This window comes from Heterocephalus glaber, unplaced genomic scaffold (assembly GCF_053883595.1).
Source record: "Heterocephalus glaber isolate CG9 unplaced genomic scaffold, H.glaber_assembly_v1.0 deba00000546, whole genome shotgun sequence".
In the NCBI taxonomy this organism is placed as follows: Eukaryota; Metazoa; Chordata; class Mammalia; order Rodentia; family Bathyergidae; genus Heterocephalus; species Heterocephalus glaber.
The window spans coordinates 30967283-30987458 of record NW_028258147.1 but is presented as its reverse complement, the minus strand read 5'-3'; the positions used below and the strand labels follow the sequence as shown (position 1 = coordinate 30987458).

The 20176-nt window shown below is 38.3% G+C and overlaps 1 protein-coding gene across 36 annotated transcripts in view; it reads left to right on the top strand.

The window, feature by feature from the left end:
- Ppp1r9a (protein phosphatase 1 regulatory subunit 9A) overlaps positions 1-18606 on the top strand; it is a 358246-nt gene extending 339640 nt beyond the window's left edge. For 16 of the 36 annotated variants that reach the window (XM_087204705.1, XM_087204702.1, XM_021242871.2 and 13 more), the window contains 6 exons: positions 6865-7063; positions 9017-9136; positions 9933-9956; positions 11036-11218; positions 12569-12770; positions 14203-18606. In XM_087204705.1, coding sequence (XP_087060831.1) covers positions 6865-7063; positions 9017-9136; positions 9933-9956; positions 11036-11218; positions 12569-12770; positions 14203-14249 — 775 coding nt within the window. In that variant the 3' untranslated portion in view covers positions 14250-18606. Of the gene's footprint in view, positions 1-6864; positions 7064-9016; positions 9137-9932; positions 9957-11035; positions 11219-12568 lie in introns of all 36 variants that reach the window. The other 20 variants (XM_087204708.1, XM_087204707.1, XM_013078874.3 and 17 more) reach the window with 14 other exon arrangements.
- Positions 18607-20176: the final 1570 nt, after the last annotated feature.

Below are 20176 nucleotides of genomic sequence, written 5' to 3'. Positions count from 1 at the left end.
GAACCTCAAGCTTCTAGAAAAAGAAGAGCAAGACAAACCCAAAGCTCATACAAGGGAGGAAATTGTAAAGATCAGAGCAGAATTCAACGCAATGGAGACTAAGAGAACAATACAAAAAAATGAAACCAAGAGTTGGTTCTTCGAAAGAATCAACAAAATTGACAAACCCTTAGCCAACCTTCTCAGGAAAAGAAAAGTCCCAAATCCATCCAATTAGGAATGAAAAGGGTGAAATTACAACAGACCCAGCAGAAATCCAGAAGATCATTAATACCTACTTTGAGAACCTATACGCCAATAAGATGGAAAACACAGAAGAGATGGATAGATTCCTAGATATGTATGAATTACCAAAGTTGAATGAAGAAGACCTAAAAATTCTAAACATCCCAATATCAATCAATGAAATTGAAAATGTAATTAAAATCTTATCAACTAAGAAAAGCCCGGGTCCTGATGGCTTCCTGCTGAATTCTACAAGACATTGAGGGAGGAACTACTGCCACTACTGTTTAAACTCTTCAATGAAAGGTAAAGGGAGGCATTACTCCCAAATTCATTCCTGGAAGCAAGCATCACCTTGATCCCCAAAGCAGAGAAAGAACCAACTGAAAAAGAGAACTATAGGCCAATCTCACTAATGAACATAGATGAAAAATCCATAATAAGATACTGGCAAATAGAATGCAGAAGATCATCAAGAAGATCATACACCCTGACCAAGTGGGATTCATCCCAGGGATGCAGGGATGGTTCAATATACGCAAATCAATCAATGTAATACACTATATCAATAGAGCCAAGGACAAAAACCATGTCATCATCTCAGTAGATGCAGAAAAAGCATTTGACAAAATCCAACATGCGTTTATAATAACCCTATAAAAATTGGAATAGACAGTCTCTACCTCAACCTGATAGAAGTCATCTATGAAAAACCAACAGCCAATATCATAGTAAATGGTCAAAAACTGAAATCCTTCACATTAAAATCAGGAACAAGACAAGGATGTCCACTATCACCACTCCTGTTCAATATAGTCTTGGAAACTTGAGCCATAGCAATTAGGCAAGAGAAAGAAATAAAAGGAATAAATATAGGAAATTAAGAAGTCAAATTGTCATTATTTGCAGATGACATGATACTGTATATAGAAGACCCCAAGAACTCCACCAAAAGTCTTCTAGACTTAATAACCAAATTCAGTAGAGTAGCTGGATATATGGTCAACACGCAAAAATCAATAGCTTTCCTCTATATGAACAAGAAACTCACTGAGAGAGAAATAGGGCAAACAGTTCCTTTCACAATAGCATCCAAAAAACAGAAAACCCTAGGAATCAACCTAACAAAAGACCTCTTCTCTGAAAACTATAGCACTTTGAAAAGTGAGATTGAAGATGATACCAAAAAATGGAAAGACATCCCTTGGTCCTGGGTAGGAAGAATCTACATAGTGAAAATGGCCATACTTCCAGAACTGCTATATAGATTCAGTGCAATCCCAATTGAAATTACAGCAGCATACTTCACGGACCTTGAGAAAATAATCCCAAAATTCATTTGAAACAAGAAGAGATCTAGAATAGTAAAAGCAATTCTAGGCATCAGAGACATGGCAGGGGGTATCCAGACTCAGTCACCTCATCTTTGACAAAGGAGCCAAACACCCTCACTGGAGGAAAGATAACCTCTTTAATACATGGTGCTGGAAAAATTGGATTTCAACTTGCCAAAGATTAAAACTAGACCTATACCTGTCACCATGCACTAAACTAAAATCTAAATGGATTAAAGATCTAAATATTAAAACAGAAACACTGAACTGGCTGTAACAGAGGTTAGATAGAACTCTTGAAGATATCGGTGTAGGAAAAGATTTTAGGAACAAAACCTCAGTTGCCCATGAACTAGCACAAACAATCAACAAGTGGGATCTGTTCTTATTAAAAAGCTTCTGCACAGCAAGAGAAACCACCAGCAGTGTGAAGAGACAACCCACAATTTGGGGAAAATTTTTCACCTGGTATTCCTCAGAAAAAGGCCTATTATCTAAAATCTATAAAGAACTTTAAAAAATCAGACCTCCCAGATTTAAAGACCCAAACCAAAAATGGGCATCTGAAATGAACAGATATTTCTCAGACAAAGAAGTAGAAATAGCAAATGAACGTATGAAAAAATGTTCAACATCACTGGTCATTCTAGAGATGCAAATGAAAACAACACTGAGATTCCACCTCACCCCAGAAAGAATGGCTGCTATCATGAAATCAACCAATAACAAATGTTGGCGGGGCTGTGGGGAAAGAGGAACACTGCTCCATTGGTGCTGGGAGTGTAGACTGGTGCAAGCACTGTGGAAATCAGTATGGAGATACCTCAAAGAACTAGGACTGGAAGTCCCATTTGACCCAGCTATTCCCCTGCTGGGGATCTTCCCCAAAGAATTAAGAGAATCGTACCACAGTGATACATGTGCACCCATGTTCATTTTCATAGTAGCACAATTTGTAATAGCTAAAACTTGGAATCCACCCATTTGCCCATCAACTAGAGAGTGGATGAAGACAATGTGTTTTTTTTTAATAAAATGGAATACTACTCAGCCATAAAAAATGAGAAATTAGAGACATGTATAGCTAAATGGATGCACACTGAGGTGATACTCTGAAGTGAAATAAATAGGACACACATATGTAAATACCAAATAGTTTCTCTAGTGTGAGAAACAAAGTGTAAATAAGGACTATAATGTATAACAGATAATGTGAAATAGAAAAGGGGGGAAGGGAAAGTGGGAGGGGTAGGAGAAAGGAAAGAAGGGAAGGGAATTAATATGAGAAAATGAAAAAATGGAAACAAAGTCTTTGTAAATAGGGAGGGATGCAGGGGTTGAAGGGAGGGCAGGGGAAGGGGGAAAAATAAGAACCAAGAGAGACTATGTAAAGGTGCAATTTTTCAATGATGAATGTCATTATATTGTATACAAAATGTACCAATAAAATTAGTTAAAAATTTTTAAAAATTCCTAAAATCTGACAGACTTATATTCCTAACAAGGAAACACTTTGCCATGCCTAAACTTTAAAATATCTAATGTTATTATTATAACTGTAGTGATTTTAAATATTCCATTACTCTCTTCATTGTGATTAATGTATTCCATACATTAAAAACACAAATCTAAGTGGGCATATTTGTGCACACCTGTAATTCCAGTACTCTGAGAGGCTGAGGCAAGAGAATCTAGAGTTCAAGCACCTTGATGACTTAATGACACCCTGTGTTAAAATTTTAAAAAGTCTGGGGACAGAGTGAAGACCCTCAGTTCATTCTTCAGTATTGAAAAAAAAAGATTCACATGCGAAAAACAAATCTAAGATGAGTTTTAGAACATTAAAGTAAGTTTAAATGAATTGAAAATTTTAAGATTACAGGTTGGGTATATAGTTTTATAGTAGACTGTGTGATTAGCATGACTGAGGCCTTGAGTCCCATCCCTAGAACTGAAAATAAAAAAGTAAAAATTTAAGAAAGAATCTATAGACAAATTTCTCATGCAGATTTCCAGTAGCACAAACTCTTGGTGATGTTAGGTCCTTACACAATTTTACCTCATCAGATTCAGATAAATCTACATGTGCAATGCTTCCACTGGTTCAAGCTCTCTTTCTTCAGTTAACTTCCTTTGTAATTTGTGTGAATTCAGTGTTCTTTAGTACTCATTCTGAGTTGGAAGACCATGAACTTTAAATGAGATTTTGATGACATCTATCTCGTTGCTTCTGAGTACTTCACAAACTTTGTATTCAAAGTTAAAACATCAACAAAAATGACCCTGGAATGTTTAGCCAAGAAATTTAATTTTGGGGTGCCAACTCCAGGATAAATTGGTTTCAGATAGTATGTAAATGAGTTTTTTGCTCTATAGAGTTATTAGCCATAACCACCTAAATGCCATGAAATGCTATGTCCCAAATGACATCTTTGGGTAATGAAGACTGAATTTCAAGCCATTCTTTGTTGTAGTTCCTAGCAATAAAAAAATCAGGGATAAAGCATTGACTTGTGACTATTTTTCCAAAAATGATAACAAGCCATTAATGTACAGCTTTGAAAAAAGATGAAGGAAGTATAGAACACATAGCTATTTTGATCCTTTAAAAGTCATTTTCAAATCCATCAAGAATTTATTTCTCCCAGCCCGAGCATTTATCTCAGTGGCACCATGCCTGCCTGGCAAGCACGAGATCCTGAGTTCAATCCCCAGTACCAAAAAAAATGAATTTATTTCTCCCAATCTTGATTCTCTTGGAGAACTGGAAAACACTCTTGAAAATACTCCAGAATTTTGGTAGGGACAGTGGTTGTTTCCTTGGAAGTGGGCTTTCCTTTTTTCTGCAAGATTCTTCCTCCATTTGTCCATAATTTGAGAGTATAAAGCTGCAGAAAAAGCCAGTGGGTGTCAGCAGAGGCCAGGGTTCCAATCCCTACCTCTAGCGCACGTGCAAGTCCATATGGAGTTATTAGTTTTGAATATTTTCCTTGCAGAGAGAATTTATAGAAGAGTTTAATCACATGTGGCCTTCAGATATTTTTTCAAATACTGCCTCACCAGGGTTTGGACTACCAAAAATCCTTTCCAAATAAGACAAGAGAATGATAATTAGGAAACAACATTCTAATTCCTTGCCAATTTTTTAAAAGGTGGTGGTGGTGGTTCTAAAGGCATTGCTACAAAGGTAGTTCACTTAGGAGTAGGATAAGCTTGCCATCCTCTTAACTAACTATGGCTTCTTTATAAACTTTTAAACTGCAGCCATATGTTTAAGGACTGTCATCTTTACTGGAATTATGTATGGAAGTATTTTTAAAAGTGCCTTGATCATCAAGTCCAGTTTTTCCTCAGATTATCCCAAATGAGTGTGGGACTTCAGGAAACATATTTTTATGTTTCGACACAATTAGGGAAATCTGAGCATTTTTACGGGAATATGGGATCTAAGCTAAAAGATTTATGACCAGAGAGAGAGTGAATAGATCTTCTGGGATCTCTAATGTGACCAACAATTTTGTTCATCCAACCTGCTGATGCCAGTTGTTTAACAAAACTTCATGGACTTCTTCATTCTCTTTAGTTGTCTTACAATTTATCTTAAAGATAAATCCTAGAATTTATATTAAGATAAATCCTTTTACATTTATGTGTTGTATTACAATTTACATGATGCTTTTACACTCATTATTCCATGTAGTTCTTTTTTTTATTATTAAATTCTTTTATCAGTACATTGTAGGTATACAACACAATTACATTTCTCATTGGGAATTGTACCTTTATATAATGCATCTTGGTTCTTATTTTTTCCCCATTCCTAGCCCTCCCTTCACCCCCTCCACCCTTCCCTATTTACAAAGACTTTATTTCCATTTTTTCCATTTCTCATCATTTTTCCTTTCCCTTCTTTCCTTTCCCCTGCCCCTCCCACTACCCCTACCCCTTTGGACCTTTTCTTCCTATTTTACATTATCGATTATTCATTCTAATCATTGGTACATTTTAGGTATACAATATAATGACATTCATCATTGGAAATTTGCACCTTTACATAGTCTCTCTTGGTTCTAATTTTTCACCCTTGCCCAGCCTTCCCTTCAACCCCTCCATTCCTCCCTATTTACAAAGATTTTGTGCCTATTTTTCCATTTTCTCATATTAATCCCATTCCCTTCATGTAGTTCTTGCAATAATATTTGGAAATCAACTGGAATTTTTAGGAGTTATATTGCTTATGTCAATTTTTTTAAATGAGATGTGTTAAAACTGAAATTCAGTATACATGTAGGATAAGAGTTCTCTACCTATGACATTTAAGCACTTAATCATTATATCAATACCTTTCAAATGGTAGGCATTGCATCGGGTATCATTTGGATTTGTTGAGGCTGACCTCTTCCAAGATGAACATAAACCTCTGTCTGTTCCTAGGATGGCTCCTGATAATAACTTTCCTGGTGATTAGAAGAGAAATACAACAAAAGTACATGCATTAAGGGAAAAATCTGTATTCATGCTCTGCTGTTCAAATGCCTTTGAATCCCTTTAAAAATGTCAAGCAATAAACATAGACGTAATAGATTGATAGTTTCCAGAGTATTTTATGTGTATTTTCTTAACCGTATCTGAGATATATACAAACATCTACCTTTTGCAGATGAAGAAACAGAGGGTAAGAGAAGGCTCAAGCCCACATAGTCAGGAGGTGGTGCCCTGTGCCCCCCAGAGGAATGTGCCACCTCAGGCCTTGTGTTCCTCATGTTCCTCCTGTGAAAGAAACACTGAGATTATGATGAAAAACCAAGAAGCTACGGGTTCTGATTAAAGTACCACAAGCTCTGAAATCCTCAAATCATTTAAATATATCATTTCGTAAAGCCAGGGCCACCTGGGGGCCTGAGACCAGAGGAAAGCAGGAAGGATGCTGTTATAAGCAGAAGTGACTCAGGAATGCTGAGGGCCTGACGCGTCACCCACACAGAATGCTGGGGCGGCTAAGCTGAGGGCAGCTCCTGAAAGACTGCGCCTCCCTGATTTTAATTCATCCAATACATTTACTATGTGCACTTGATAAAAATTCACCATGGCAGTACCAATATGAGAATGTTGATTATTGCCTAAGAATCCATTTAGATGCAGAAAAGATAACTATTAAGAGTAGTCTTATAGCCCAGAGTGCAAAATTGGTACTCTGACAAGTAGAACAGTTTATCAAACTATATTGAGAGTCCTTTCAGAATTTGGTTCAGTACCTGTTTTTACCTTTTTTTGGTCTAACACCTCTATTCTTTTCATGAAACAGGCTCTTCAGAGGCAGGCTGGAAAACTGGAAGTCCAAGCCACACCCAAGAGCCCAGGTGGCCACCCATTCCCCTTGCATGCCTTTCTCGTGGTTTAATGAAAGCCGGAAAGGATCCTATTCCTTCAGGAGCCCGCCTTCGCCTACAAGTCCCTTTCAGCCTTCTCCTGAGACTCTAATTTCAGATAAAACGAGGTCCAAGGTAGAAAACACATGGATTAAAAAAGCAAACAAGAACATCTCAAAGCCCTTCTTTTCTTCAGTCTTTGGAAGACATTCTCAGCCTGTGTGTGTGCTCTGGATCCAAGGAACCAGTGATAACAGCGCGATAAGCACTGCATGGTGTTCCTTGTGTAGGGAAGAGAAAGCCTCGTGTAACCGACACCTGCTTTAATACTGCTCCATTCCCAAGTGTACATTCCTCTAATTGCCTGTCTTTTCACGTACTGCTGTTTAATCTCAGTTTGACAGTTAAGTCATGCTGGGAAAAATGCATTTGAATCATGAAACAGTATTATAGAGCTGTTTAATAAGTATTCTGCTTCAAATTACATTACAAAACTATTTTGCTGTGCTCTTCAAGATTAACTGGAAAACAGATAAATTTGGGACTGTATGTGTTCAACCCTGAATATGGAAAGCTCGTTACAAGAAGCCAGTGCTGACACAGCACCTGATTCATTCTGTTCAGATCAAACGTGCATACTGAACAGCTGCTACATCTGTCACCAAAGCTCTTTAACTCCACCAGAAGTAGGAATTAGATGCACAGATTGATGTGGTTTTAAATGCATAATGGTTATTTCCAGCATGACACTGCAAACCTTATCTAACATTTTATTGAACACATACAGTGGCTAACTTTCACTTGTTGTTTGGTCTCTTTTTTTCTGTGTTCACTTTTCTCAAACAGAAACATGTGATTAATGTTACTAGAACTTAATTCTTTTCTTGAAATCAACAGCTCCCAAGGTTTCGACCAGGGTCTGGGGTTGCATCTTCATCAGCAGTATCATGGTTATGTTCTGTGTTAAATTCCCTGTTGCTTATGTGTTGTTCTGGCCTAGCTCCATGATTCTAAAGTTTTAACAATCTTTTGAGTTTTTTGGGTATTGAGTTTTCCAGCCTCTGACATATTTATTCTTCATAACCAACTAAGTCTAATTCAAGGGAACCTAATGGAACATTTAACAGTCCAATTCCTAAGGAAGTACAACATGAAATAAGATGGTATTGGTGAAGTACTTAACATTCCCAACAATCCAGCCATTCTACAATTATTAGCAAAAGAAATTTTGACAGCAACAGACCATTTTGGTCTTTTAGTATTGGCTCAGAAACATCTCAATGTTGCTGGAATAATTCTACTACTATCTTGCACTGAAGAGACTCTAGATTTGGTTTGAAGTATTTCACAAGTGCAGCTTTACAGCCATTGTTAAGTTTGATTTTAATATCTGCTGACCATATTAATGAAGTCTTTGCGAAGTTTTACTGAACTACTCCACCTCCTAGCCCTGGGTGACTGTCCAGACGCATGTCTGTTCTGGACCATGCCTCTGGTGTTCTGCTGGTGCTGTGAGAGGGCTGTAGCCCAGCACATAACTGGTTGTGTGTTGTCAGACCACGCTTTCTGCCAGAACTCATCATCATAAAGGGTACATCCAGGGAGGATCTGCCACTCCTCATGGTATTAATCATAGCCAGCTGCATGCAGTCCTCCCCAAGGGTGCTCCAGCCACCTTCCTGATAGGAATCTCCATCTGTTCCTAATAACTCAGCCTCTCCACACCATCTTGTATTTTTACTTATGCTGTTACTCATCACAATTAGGGTCAAAGAAAATAAGCTTATTAGTATTGCTCCTCTGAGCAGTTACAAAGGATAATGAATTCTGTACCCTTGGAGAGAAAGTGAAGAATCATTCTTTAAAACACCTGTCCTTTCATCAGCTCCAGAAAGTGCCCAGCATTCCAATCAACTGTAAAAGGCTTGATATGCTCAGCCCCTGCCTAGTTGAAGGTCATCACTGAACTAAACCTGAGTTTCTTCTAAGACTGCTTAAAAAGGTCCTTTTGAGAACTTGCAAACACACCTACCTCCAAAATTCACTCACTCTGCTCATGTAACACCGAGATTCTTTTTTTTTTTGCAGAATTTTGCTTTCAATGATGACTTCAGCCCTAGCAGCACCAGTTCAGCAGACCTCAGCGGCTTAGGAGCAGAACCCAAAACCCCAGGGCTGTCTCAGTCCTTGTTGCTGTCGTCAGACGAGGTACTTCCAAGGCACTATGAGAGAACAGGCTTCTCAGACCTGAGGTTTTACTCCTGAACTCTCACAGGAACTTGTTTTTAGGGTAGATTCAGCATAGAAGTCTTCAGAACTGTAGTTTTATATTTAAAGTAGTGTGCATGATATCTTTCCCTCTCTGGCAACATGAAATCAAAGTGTTGTTTCTGAGACCCTTGAAGCTTTCCAGGGTCCCTTTTGCATACATAAACACACATGGTGGGGAGGCTAGGCACTGGAGAACAGAAACTAGGTAACAACTCAGATCACATGGAGCTGTACAATTGATCCATTTCCTTTCTCCCTTGTCTCCCCCACAGCCACCCCAATGCCATGATTCTGATATGCCTTCTAAATATGGTGTGCCCCCTGACTGAGTCATTGCAGTAGAGAGGCATAGTTGGGATAAGGAAGAAAAAGAAGGTACAAGCCACTTACTCAAAAGCTAGGGTCCAGATGAGCTTTGTTAAGAATTATCAGAGGAGGAGATCAGAGTGTAAGTGAGGCAGGAAATTCCAGTAGAGATTGACATCATTCCCGAAAGGGATGGGTTGGGGGAGGAAACAATGTAAGTGAAGATATTTTGGCTCTTATTTAAGTATTTATTTCTTTATAACATGATTTTTTGTTTTGTAAAGCGTTTTTCTCCTTGTAAATTTTTCTGTCAATATTCTTTGAGCTTGGAGTGATTTGTATTGTATTAAAATTGTGCACTGTGTATGTTGTGTGTCCTGTTTCTATAACCCTTTTCTTCTTGGTTCCTTTGTTGCCCCTCACTCAGAGCCTGGATATGATAGATGACGAGGTGAGCTATCAGTGGGCTGTGTGAGGCCTTGTGTGGGATTGTGTGGACCTGCTTTTCTCTATATATGAATGACTTAAAAATCAAATAATACGAGCACCCTTTCGTCTGTAGTAGGTTTCCTTGTGTTAAATAGCTTCACTTTGCCCTTGTCTAAATCTTAGCTAAAAGATATTCCAGAATGAAAAGAGTCTAAATTGCACTTCTAGAGTCCCTCGATTTCTCTCCCATCACCATTGCTTTGACATGGTTCATTCTTTCTCATCTCCTCTGCCTTCATCTCAGCTTCCCCAGCCCCTTCTCTCTGTTCCTCATGTGAGCTGAGTTGACTCATGTGACCAAGGCGACTCCTGACTTGTGCCTGAGACATTGCCTTCGTCGTTCACCATAGCCACCCTAGGAACTAACCTGCCCCTTTGCATTATTAAAAAGAGTATTCTACCATTAATAGAGCCTATAATTTAGAATAAGGCACTTAGTGTTGACCACTTATTGTTGTTAAGGGACTTATTAGTTGCATTACTCTAGACAAATCATACAGACTTTCTGAGCCTCAGGTTCCTCATGTATTAAAAATAATCATGGATATGTCCTACCTTCCTTAACAGGTTTGCTTGTTGCTCACATGAAAAAATAGTTGTAAATTTTCCCCAAGAAGGCTTGAGGGTTTTAAATGCTTTCCTTTCCAAGTGAAAGATCCCTCGATATTTTTAGCGTGTTTTTCCAAACTCTAATATCTTAGAATCCAGAGTGATGCATCACGTGAAGAGATTTATGAAATACTTGTTTTCTACATCAAATATTTCCAGAGTGTTTAAATGTAAAAGTTTTCAACATTAGAGGATTTTTTTCCATTTAAACTTCTGAAATAACTTGTACTTTATTTGGGGGAATTTTAAAATTTCCATATAACTAAAACCATGTAGATAATAAGTATGTCTCTTTTTAATAGAACTAGAACCATTATCATTTTATGGTTTTAAAATGAGCGTGGCTCTAGTAGGTTAAGAAATTCCTTTTGGTAGCATAATATGAGACAGCATTTTGGTCCTTTAACAACAGTGCATAAATTCCTACCTCAGATCCTTGATGATGGACAGTCTCCCAAACACAGTCAGTATCAGAGTCGAGCCGTTCATGAATGGAGTGTGCAGCAGGTTTCTCACTGGTTAATGAGCCTAAGTCTGGAGCAGTATGTATCTGAATTCAGTTCCCAAAACATCACTGGAGAGCAACTCCTGCTGTTGGATGGAAATAAACTTAAGGTAAAGAAGTACATGTCTGTGTTAGGTTACCAGGTATGATTTATATTACAGCACCTAAAATGTTTTCATTAGATAAGAGTGTTCTCCATATTTGACAGGTAATTCTCATCACCACCCAGCAAAAAGGATGATGTCTAATTTCTTAGTAGGAAATGAAGTTTCAGAAAGTCCAAGTTCTGATTCAGATGGTAGGCAGCTGGTGAGGAGAACTAGGGATCCACTCCATTGTTTCACCTGGCAGCACATGACCCATGTATTAACTCTACTTAATTCCCATGTAGTATGAGTTTTAATAATGGCCATTCATCACATTAGAGTTGAGACCGAGACCCATGAATCTTCCTTCCCTTGTTCATTTCTCCTCCACAGCCCCCTTTCCTACACACCACTTCAAAACTGGGATGATGATCTCCCCAAAACTTTTCTTCTCCAAATGTGTGTGGGCTGTGTCTTCCCTCCCCCTCCATTGCACTCTCATTTCCACTTGTGCAGCCCATCTCTCCTAGAAACTAAGATGGCACCCACCCCTGTGGAAAAAGGGCAAACGCAGTATCCAGCCAGCTCCATGCAACCCTCTCTACTGCCCCAGCCCCCTGCTAGACTGATGGTTAGATGAGTATCTCTTGACAGTCTTGAAAAGGTTAGAGATCAATCAATAGCTTGTGAATGTGAAGGCCCCATTGACAAAGCTGTCCCTGTTGGGGAGATGGATGCATCCTGCTGTTGGTTCTGAAGGTCATGAAACATTTAAAGTACACAACCTACTTCTCTTACTTTGAATTCCAAGCTAATCGAGCAGCCTCCTCATTATAATCAGCCTTTCTCTATAGGTCTGCTTACAGAGAGAGAAGGGCTAGTCATGCTGACATGAGCATTCTTGCTCCAAAGACATTTTTGGTTCTCATTGTAAATGAATACATTGGCAGAAAGGGAGCCATGTCAATTCTTCCTGCCCTTCATTGAGCTGTGTGTGGCAGCAGGTGCCCACCCCTACCATTTGAAGATATTGATGAGTGTAGAGATATTTTTCCCTGTAAAGTTCTACAGCCCAAAAGTTGGAGAAGTAGAATCACATTTTCATTCATTCACTCATTACCAATTTGAGAAGCATTTTCTTAACGAGGTTTAGGGTGCACTTTGCAAGGGATTTCAAAGGACACAGAAACAAGAGCCCCACTGTGTTCAGAGTTTTCCTCAGCGCATCCCATGTAGCAAATGTAATCAGTTCTTATCTCTTCTGTCTATGTTTGAATTGGTTCATGAGTCTGAATATATTGTGATATTAACCTTACCATAAGCAGAAAGATCAAAAGTTTTCAAATTTAATTTTTATCTATGTTTCCTACCTAGGCTCTTGGAATAACATCATCCCAGGATCGGGCAGTGATCAAAAAAAAACTGAAGGAAATGAAGATGTCTCTAGAGAAGGCTAGGAAGGCTCAAGAGAAAATGGAAAAACAAAGAGAAAAGCTAAGGAGGAAGGAACAGGAACAAATGCAGAGGAAGTCCAAGAAGGCGGAGAAGATGACATCAACTTCAACAGAGGGCGCTGGTGAGCAGTAATAGATACCCTCTTCCAGAGGGTGTGGATGTTCAAGAGAAGTTCCACCTCTTCCTGCCTGCCTGGTTCTCCTCCAGAGGATGAAGAAACTGATGTTGGGGTAATGCTGCTCTAGGCAGACTGAGGAACTGTGTGTTGAATGACTGCGTTTTCTGCAATAATAAAATGCACCCTTAAATTTATCCTCCTGAAATAAGCCCAAGCCACCTTTGGTTTATTAGCAAACCAGAAATCTCATTTATGAGAGATGCAAAGTCACTAAGTCTCTCTCCTCTCCTACTTATCAACATCCTGTCTTGTGCTGGGTATGTTGTGCCACTTGGAGAACCTGCCAACTGGAGCACAGTTCCCCCTGGTGTTGCTGAGGGAGCACCTAGAATGGTCAGGGTGGGATCCTGAACTTGGGCAGCTGTCATGAGATCTAGGATCTGTATCGTTTCTAGGGCTGCAGGATCTAGCCCATGTATGAGAAAGGTTCCCTCTCAGCTCTGTCTGGAGAGAGAGCTAGTCCCACTGTGGAAATGTGGATGCCCTGCCACATAATTACCTATGGAGGGAAAGAGCAAGCACACTGTTCTGCTTTCTGGGCATCAGAAAGAGAAAAAAAATTATAGTGATTTAACTATACAAGAAAGCAAAAGCCTTAAGAGCGTGTGTGTGGCAGCAATACCTTGGGATTCTAAGGGTAACATTTATCCTCCGGATATTGGTAAAGAAAGAAGAAAAAGTCAGACATTAATGCAGCCATGGGAGGTTGAAATCTGTTATTTACTTTGCTACCACTGAATGTTAAGTATTTTATCAACACCGGCAAACACAATACAGTTCCTCTTCTTCCCCAACAAATTGAACAGGAAATTGATTTTTAAGGAAACCAATATTTTCAGGTTTCTTCTCCCGGAGAACATTCCAGCTGGTCCTTACCCTGCCTATGACACAACCAGAAACTTGTCACATATTTTCTACTCAAAATTTCCCAAGTGGGCTCAGTGTTTCGGCAGACACACTTTTTAAAAAAATAGAAATACAAGTTAGAAAAAATTTAATTTGAGCAACATTCAACCACTGAACCAATTTTTTGAGCATACAGAACATCCTATAAAGAAGAGTTGCCAGATACATTTTAGGGATGTTCTGAATGGTTTATCTGAGCAATTCTCTTCCGCACCCTAGAGATTTCTCCTGAACAGTTTGCTTAAGGCAGTATATGGGATACATTATAGCAGTGGGAGGACTTTTGCTTATTTTAAAGCCAGTGTTAAGGAATTTGATATTTGACCAAACTGAGTTGAATACAGGAGACTGGGGCAGAAGGAGGAGAAAATAAAGTAAATCTTGAGAAATTTCAAATTATGAGGGTTTTTTAAAAAAATGTCGTTTGTTTTGCTTCTTACGCTTACTCTCATTCTCTTTGCTGCATGAGCACCAAAAATGAGGTCATCACTTTCCAAGGGACAAGTTTTGAAGTAAGACTTGAGACCATGAGAGTCTTTGGACAGGTGTCTCACTTCCTGTACAGTGGGCTTCTCTGCTTTGCTCCCAGCGCATCTACTTCTCCACTGCAAGCGCTCCACACACACAGCCTGGCGATGGTTCTCGAGGCCTGCACATAACAGAGAACATAAGGGGTTCTTCCCCAGATAGCCCCGTTTCTCATGTTCAACATTATGAGTTTATTGCTTATTATTATTAATATTTGAGTTCTGGAATTATGTAAACGAGAAATTTATGATCCTGTTCTTTCCCTAAAGTCTGTGTATTTTTCTATACCAGAGAATCATCTATTCGGATCATTCATTCAGTCCTAAAAAATATTGACATAGAATAACACCGTGCTTACGATGACCAGCGTTACTATTACATTTTTCTGTCTGTCTTCATTTCAGTTATCGTAATGAAACTACCACACCAGATACCTGTTAATATAGTGAGATATCTGGTGATTTGCTATTTGTTAATAGCACTGGAAACCAAGAGCCACTATTAATGAACTTAAAAATTCAGCAAATCTTTCCCAATACTAGAAGACTAAATTAGTAAATATCTGGTAATATTAGTGCTTGCTATTGTAAATTTTTGCCATTTTTGTTTTTCTTTGGGAAAAAAAAGTAACCTGGACCACACTGGAAATTTCATTGTTCTGATTCAAGAGTAGAAATAGAAAAATAATTATTTTATACTTTGCTTATATTTGAGAATGAATGTATATATTGGAAATGTCTATAAGTGTGTCTCTGCCCATAATTTATGATCTATTGTATTTTCTTAAATGTCTTAGAAGTATTGTTCCTTAATATAACATTATTTGTACACTCCAGATTTTAGATTAATATCCAGCTGACAGTGTTAAAAATCAAATTCTTATTCCTCAAGTCATTCAGTTTGTATTGTAACCATCTTGATTTTAAGGTAAATTATAGCAATTTTAGCTATAAATGAGTTCATTTAACCTTACTACTTAAAACTGCTGAAGTTGTAAAAGGCACTTGATTTGATTGCCCAACGAAAGATAAAATGTAAACTGATGGTTACAAAGGTGAAGGACCTCAGATCTTGTGAGCATTTTGTTTTCTTATTATTTCTTTTAGTGACTGTAGTGCATGATGACTAATTAAGGTTATAGTGTCTTACACAACTCCTACTTTAATGCTAGTATTTCTCAGTGTCCCTGTAATTTGACACAGAGTTGTTACTTCATGAACCTTAAAGACTTTGCATTTTTATTATCAAAAAATGAACATAAAGGGAATATGTGGTTACTTTGAAGTATATTCTAGTAAAGAATACCTCAGCATGGCTGTAACATAGCCAGAGGGGTTTGGGGTATGGGTCATGCTTTGGAGGGAGAGGTATGTGGCGAGACTAAACTGTAGACAGTGAGCACTGTAGGAGTAATGTCTGGGTCAGGTTTCCACTAAGGAGCTCCATAACAGATTACTCTGCTGAAGACTGCCTCTCTTACAGTAACTTACTTCTTTTGGGGGGTGCTGAATCAGAAGCATTCCTTAGTGTTCACTTAGGGCAGAAAGCCCATATCATCCGTGTTAGTACTCTGAGGAAGTCTGCCTTTGCTTTCATTACAAGAAAGCTGTTCTGTGGCTGTCATCCTTCAGCTGGGGTCCATGTGGATGTCTCACCCCCAGCTGCACACGGCCCTTAAACCCACCAGTTCACGATTGCAGTATGATGAGTATTAATGCCAGACACAGCTTCTAGCTGGCACCATATGAGAACTTCTACCCTAGGCCCCTTTGCTGTTGGGAACAAAATGGAAAGAAGGAAAGTGAGAACACATTAGCCCCAGCCACTGCCTGTGACTCCAGTCATTAATTGGAAATCCTAAAACATTCTAGGCCCAACATACAAGAATGTCCACAGGTTTTTTGATCCAGAGACACAGCCTTTATGATTTCTGCTGAAGATGAAGGAATCTCACGTGTGTTCTTTGTGCATTAAGATTAACATATTCTCAAAAGTTACGGTATAAAAAGGTAAATGAAAATTGTATTTATGCAGATATTGTAAATCATTTATAATCATGAAAAGTTAGAATAGACTGTTAACCAATTGTGTTCAGGAAAATTCTGAAGGAAAGAGTCTCAACACTTCTGAAAGAAACATTTGTACTTTGGAGATGTAGCCATTTCATTACACAGAGATATTTAAGAATTACCAAGTTCTACTTGAGTAGCTCCAGTGGAGCTAGAGACATGGGGCATGCCACGTGGGTGGACAGCAGTCACTAATGTTCATGTCACCTGCTTTAACACTTAAGACTAAAAGTAAATTGGAAATGAAAATCCTACCTTTTCCATTTTTTCTAATTCACTTTTAACTAAAGACCTACCTGTACACAATTCTAAAGGTAATTATTTAAGGATGAGATCCAGATGTAATATGTCTGTATTTTCCACCAAAAGTGTTCTCAGGATGATGGGGCAAGGGAGGGCACATTCTCAGAAAGCAGTATTACAGAAAATCCAAATGTGCTTCAGCCATCTACTCCTGAAAACCAGCCTGGGTATGTTAGCAGATTTTGTTTGCATTTGTCTTGAGTATTTTAAAGACTCAGGAAATACAGCCTTGATCCAAAACACTGAGGGGAAAACACCAAACAAAACACAGTTTAATAACTTGAAGTAGCAGCATAGAATAGGCCCAACTGAGAGACTAGAAGGAAGATAAAAAGTTTACAGAATCAACTCCCCTGGAAAGTGATAACAAGTCCTATTTATGGTGGGCAGAGGACCTTCCATGGTCAGACCTGGGTCCCTATTGAGCAGATGGTTAGTACTTGAATGTTCACATATGGGAGTGTGTGGACCAAGCACAGCCCATGTCCCAGATCCTCAGAGGAGGGAAGGAAAGAAAAATGCTTTCCAGTCATTGGCCCAAGCCCAAAACCACTTGGGATTCAGCAGTGAATGATAGGTAAGGAATAAGAGAACAATAAATAATTTCTCAACATGCATGCCATTTGTGTAGACGTTCAGAACCACATATGTGTAGATGTATTTCTCAGCCTACACGTGTACATCACAATCCCATGGCATAAAACTGAATATGGAGCCTGGTGATGTCAGTTATGACCTTGAGCTGTAACCACGGCCTTATTGCCACATTTTGTGATGTCTACACATTGAGCAGCCCATTGATTTTAGGATTTTTAAACTGTAAGTATTCCTACTAAATGCACTTATCTTTCTACATGTTTAAATATTTTGGTAAAATTGATTTATTAGATACTTGGTATTTTAATAAGATAAAACTTCCTCAAGTGTTTGGTTAATGCTTTCATTTCAAGATTGCACATTTTTGAGTTAGAGCTCAGAAGATATTATGCAGCTTTGGGCATTTTCAACTGCAGACTGCAGTTTTCTTGGCTAAAAATTGCACTGTGTGTTCTTGTGCATTGACTTCTAAGATGACATCAGTAGCTGTGATGCTAAAGTCACCACTGCCTCTGATGGCAGTGTAGCCATTACATGACCATTTATTTACTTATTGTGCCAAATAATGGCATTTTGGTCATCTTGTGCTAAGTAATGGCATTTTGGATGTCCCCAAAAATAAAGTGAATCATTTTAAGTGTGAGTTGTTGGAAGGTGTACACTTCTGTTTCTTTCAGCTCTTTTATTCTTACACTTAGGCTTTCTGTTCAAGATTTAATCATCCACTCATGAAAGAAGAATTGGCCAAAAATAGATTACCCAAAAATGGCAGGAAGGGCCACCCTGGCTAGATAAGACCTCCCAACAACATCGAATGTAGTTAGTGCTTAGTGAAGTCCTTTAAATCTATATGCATATGCTTTCCTCAATATTAATATCAGAACTGCTGCTTTTGTACTTTTTAATGGTGTTGCGATTAAACCACAATTATACCTGCTACATATTACTAACAAAGCTGGGCAGCTGAGAAATAAAAGGGAATACATTCTGTTCTGTAAGGATTTGATTCACTTTCATATTTCTTTTTCACTAAAGAAAGTTGTTTGAAAATAAATTTGAGTCCAAAAAGTATGGGTAGCATGTTACCTGAACTTTTAATTTCTACATTTTGATGTCTGATTATTTGCATGGAAGAGACAGTAGTGCAATGTCTGAATTGTTCTCTTGTGCTTGGTTAATATGTACCATTTCAAATGCCATTCCTTATGCTTTTGTTTTCAGAGATACTCAAAGCAAAATATACCAGTGGTCTTTTATTTTCTGACCAATCTAAAAATACCTGTGATTAAATTTACTTTGTTAATGTAAATAAAAACTTCTTGCCAATGAGTATTATTGTTGTTAGACAACGAATGCAATAAAAAGAGAAATATGGAGATCTGTTGAAGTAATTTTTTTCCTCTTCCATTTTCACCTTCAACTAAAACAAGGCTTGATGGGGTAAACCCGTATTAACTGTCAAAACATATCCATCAATCAAAAGCAAAGTGCACATTTTTCAAGAGAATGAAACTAACACTAAGTTTTAACTCTAGTAAAGTGTAAATTGGCAGCTAGAATTACATTTGAAAGCACAATTATGGAACTGGGTATAAAGTTAAAAAAGCAAAGCCTCAGTCAAAGTTCCCTCGCTCATCTTTCTGTTCCCCTGCCGCCACTTCACCGTCAAGGGTTCTGATGCCTACCAACCAGGACAAGGTCTGTGACAAGTCCATTAGGCAGTCAGCCTCATACAGTGAGGGACAAGCTATGAAACAATCAGGCCCGTTCTGGAGCACAGGGTTATTTTAAACAGTTTTATTTCTACAACCTTCAAGATTCAGAACACTTGGATATAACATGAACAATATTAATGTCATTCTCACACAAGCTGTATCTGTGACTAAACTTTTGGCTATGTAAAAATGTATATCGGCATCACAGAATAGTGTATGAATTAAGCTGTTTTCCCCTTCAAGTATGTGTTAGATAATTCAAATCCAACATATATTCCTTTCAAATGAACTCGAATGCATGCTGTGTGAAACTGGACAGCTTACTACTTTTGCAGAATATGATTATTTCATTGCACATTTTATGGGGCTAACTATTCAAGGAATTATTTTTAAAGGAAATATGTAGGAGGGTTTTTCCTAGACACCACACTCATTAATAGTTATAGACAATATTTCAGAATCCACTTCCCTGGGTTGTGGCCAGATAATATCACCGAGTAACGGAGCACTCATGGGACACTTGGTAAGACGCTCATTGAGACTTTGACTAAAATAACCTGAATCTTGATACAGGAAAGTCTTTTTATCAAAACAGTGTTTTTGTTTATCACTTTAAATTGGTAGGCGTTAAACACTGTATTCCTAAAGTGACTACTTTTAATATTTGAGGTCCTATCTTCAAAAGACGAATGAAGATAGAAAACCTCTTTATATCAGCTTTCATACCAAATGGTGAAATCATGTTTTCTTCCCGTGTCTCAGAAGATAGCCAAAGCTTGTTTTGATCTTTTCTATTTATTTGTTTACCTTTGTATTTTTTTTCTTCTCAGCCTCCCCAGCTAGTTAGAATAGAAAAAAATTCAAGCAACAACAAAAAGCAATAAAACAACAAAAACACCTCTACCATCACCTGAACAACAGTGTAATCTTGGGGACAGTAAGCACTTGGATAGATTATGGGCTTCATTCTGTGTCACCTGTTGAGTGAGCACGCTTCCTCCTTCATCCAGGTCAATGAAATTAAAATGTACAACTTGTGCTGAGGTAACAGCCACTTACTCTTTTCAGGTGTGACAATGCTCCCAAGAATTTTAAGATGTTTCTACATGCTATTGGCATAGGAGAATCAAAAAAGATGGGAAAAGGAGAGTGGGACTGATTTAGGTTACTATCACCCAAGAAAGTCATGTGTAGAAAGGGAAAATGGGAATAAGGCTTGGGAATAGTTTGC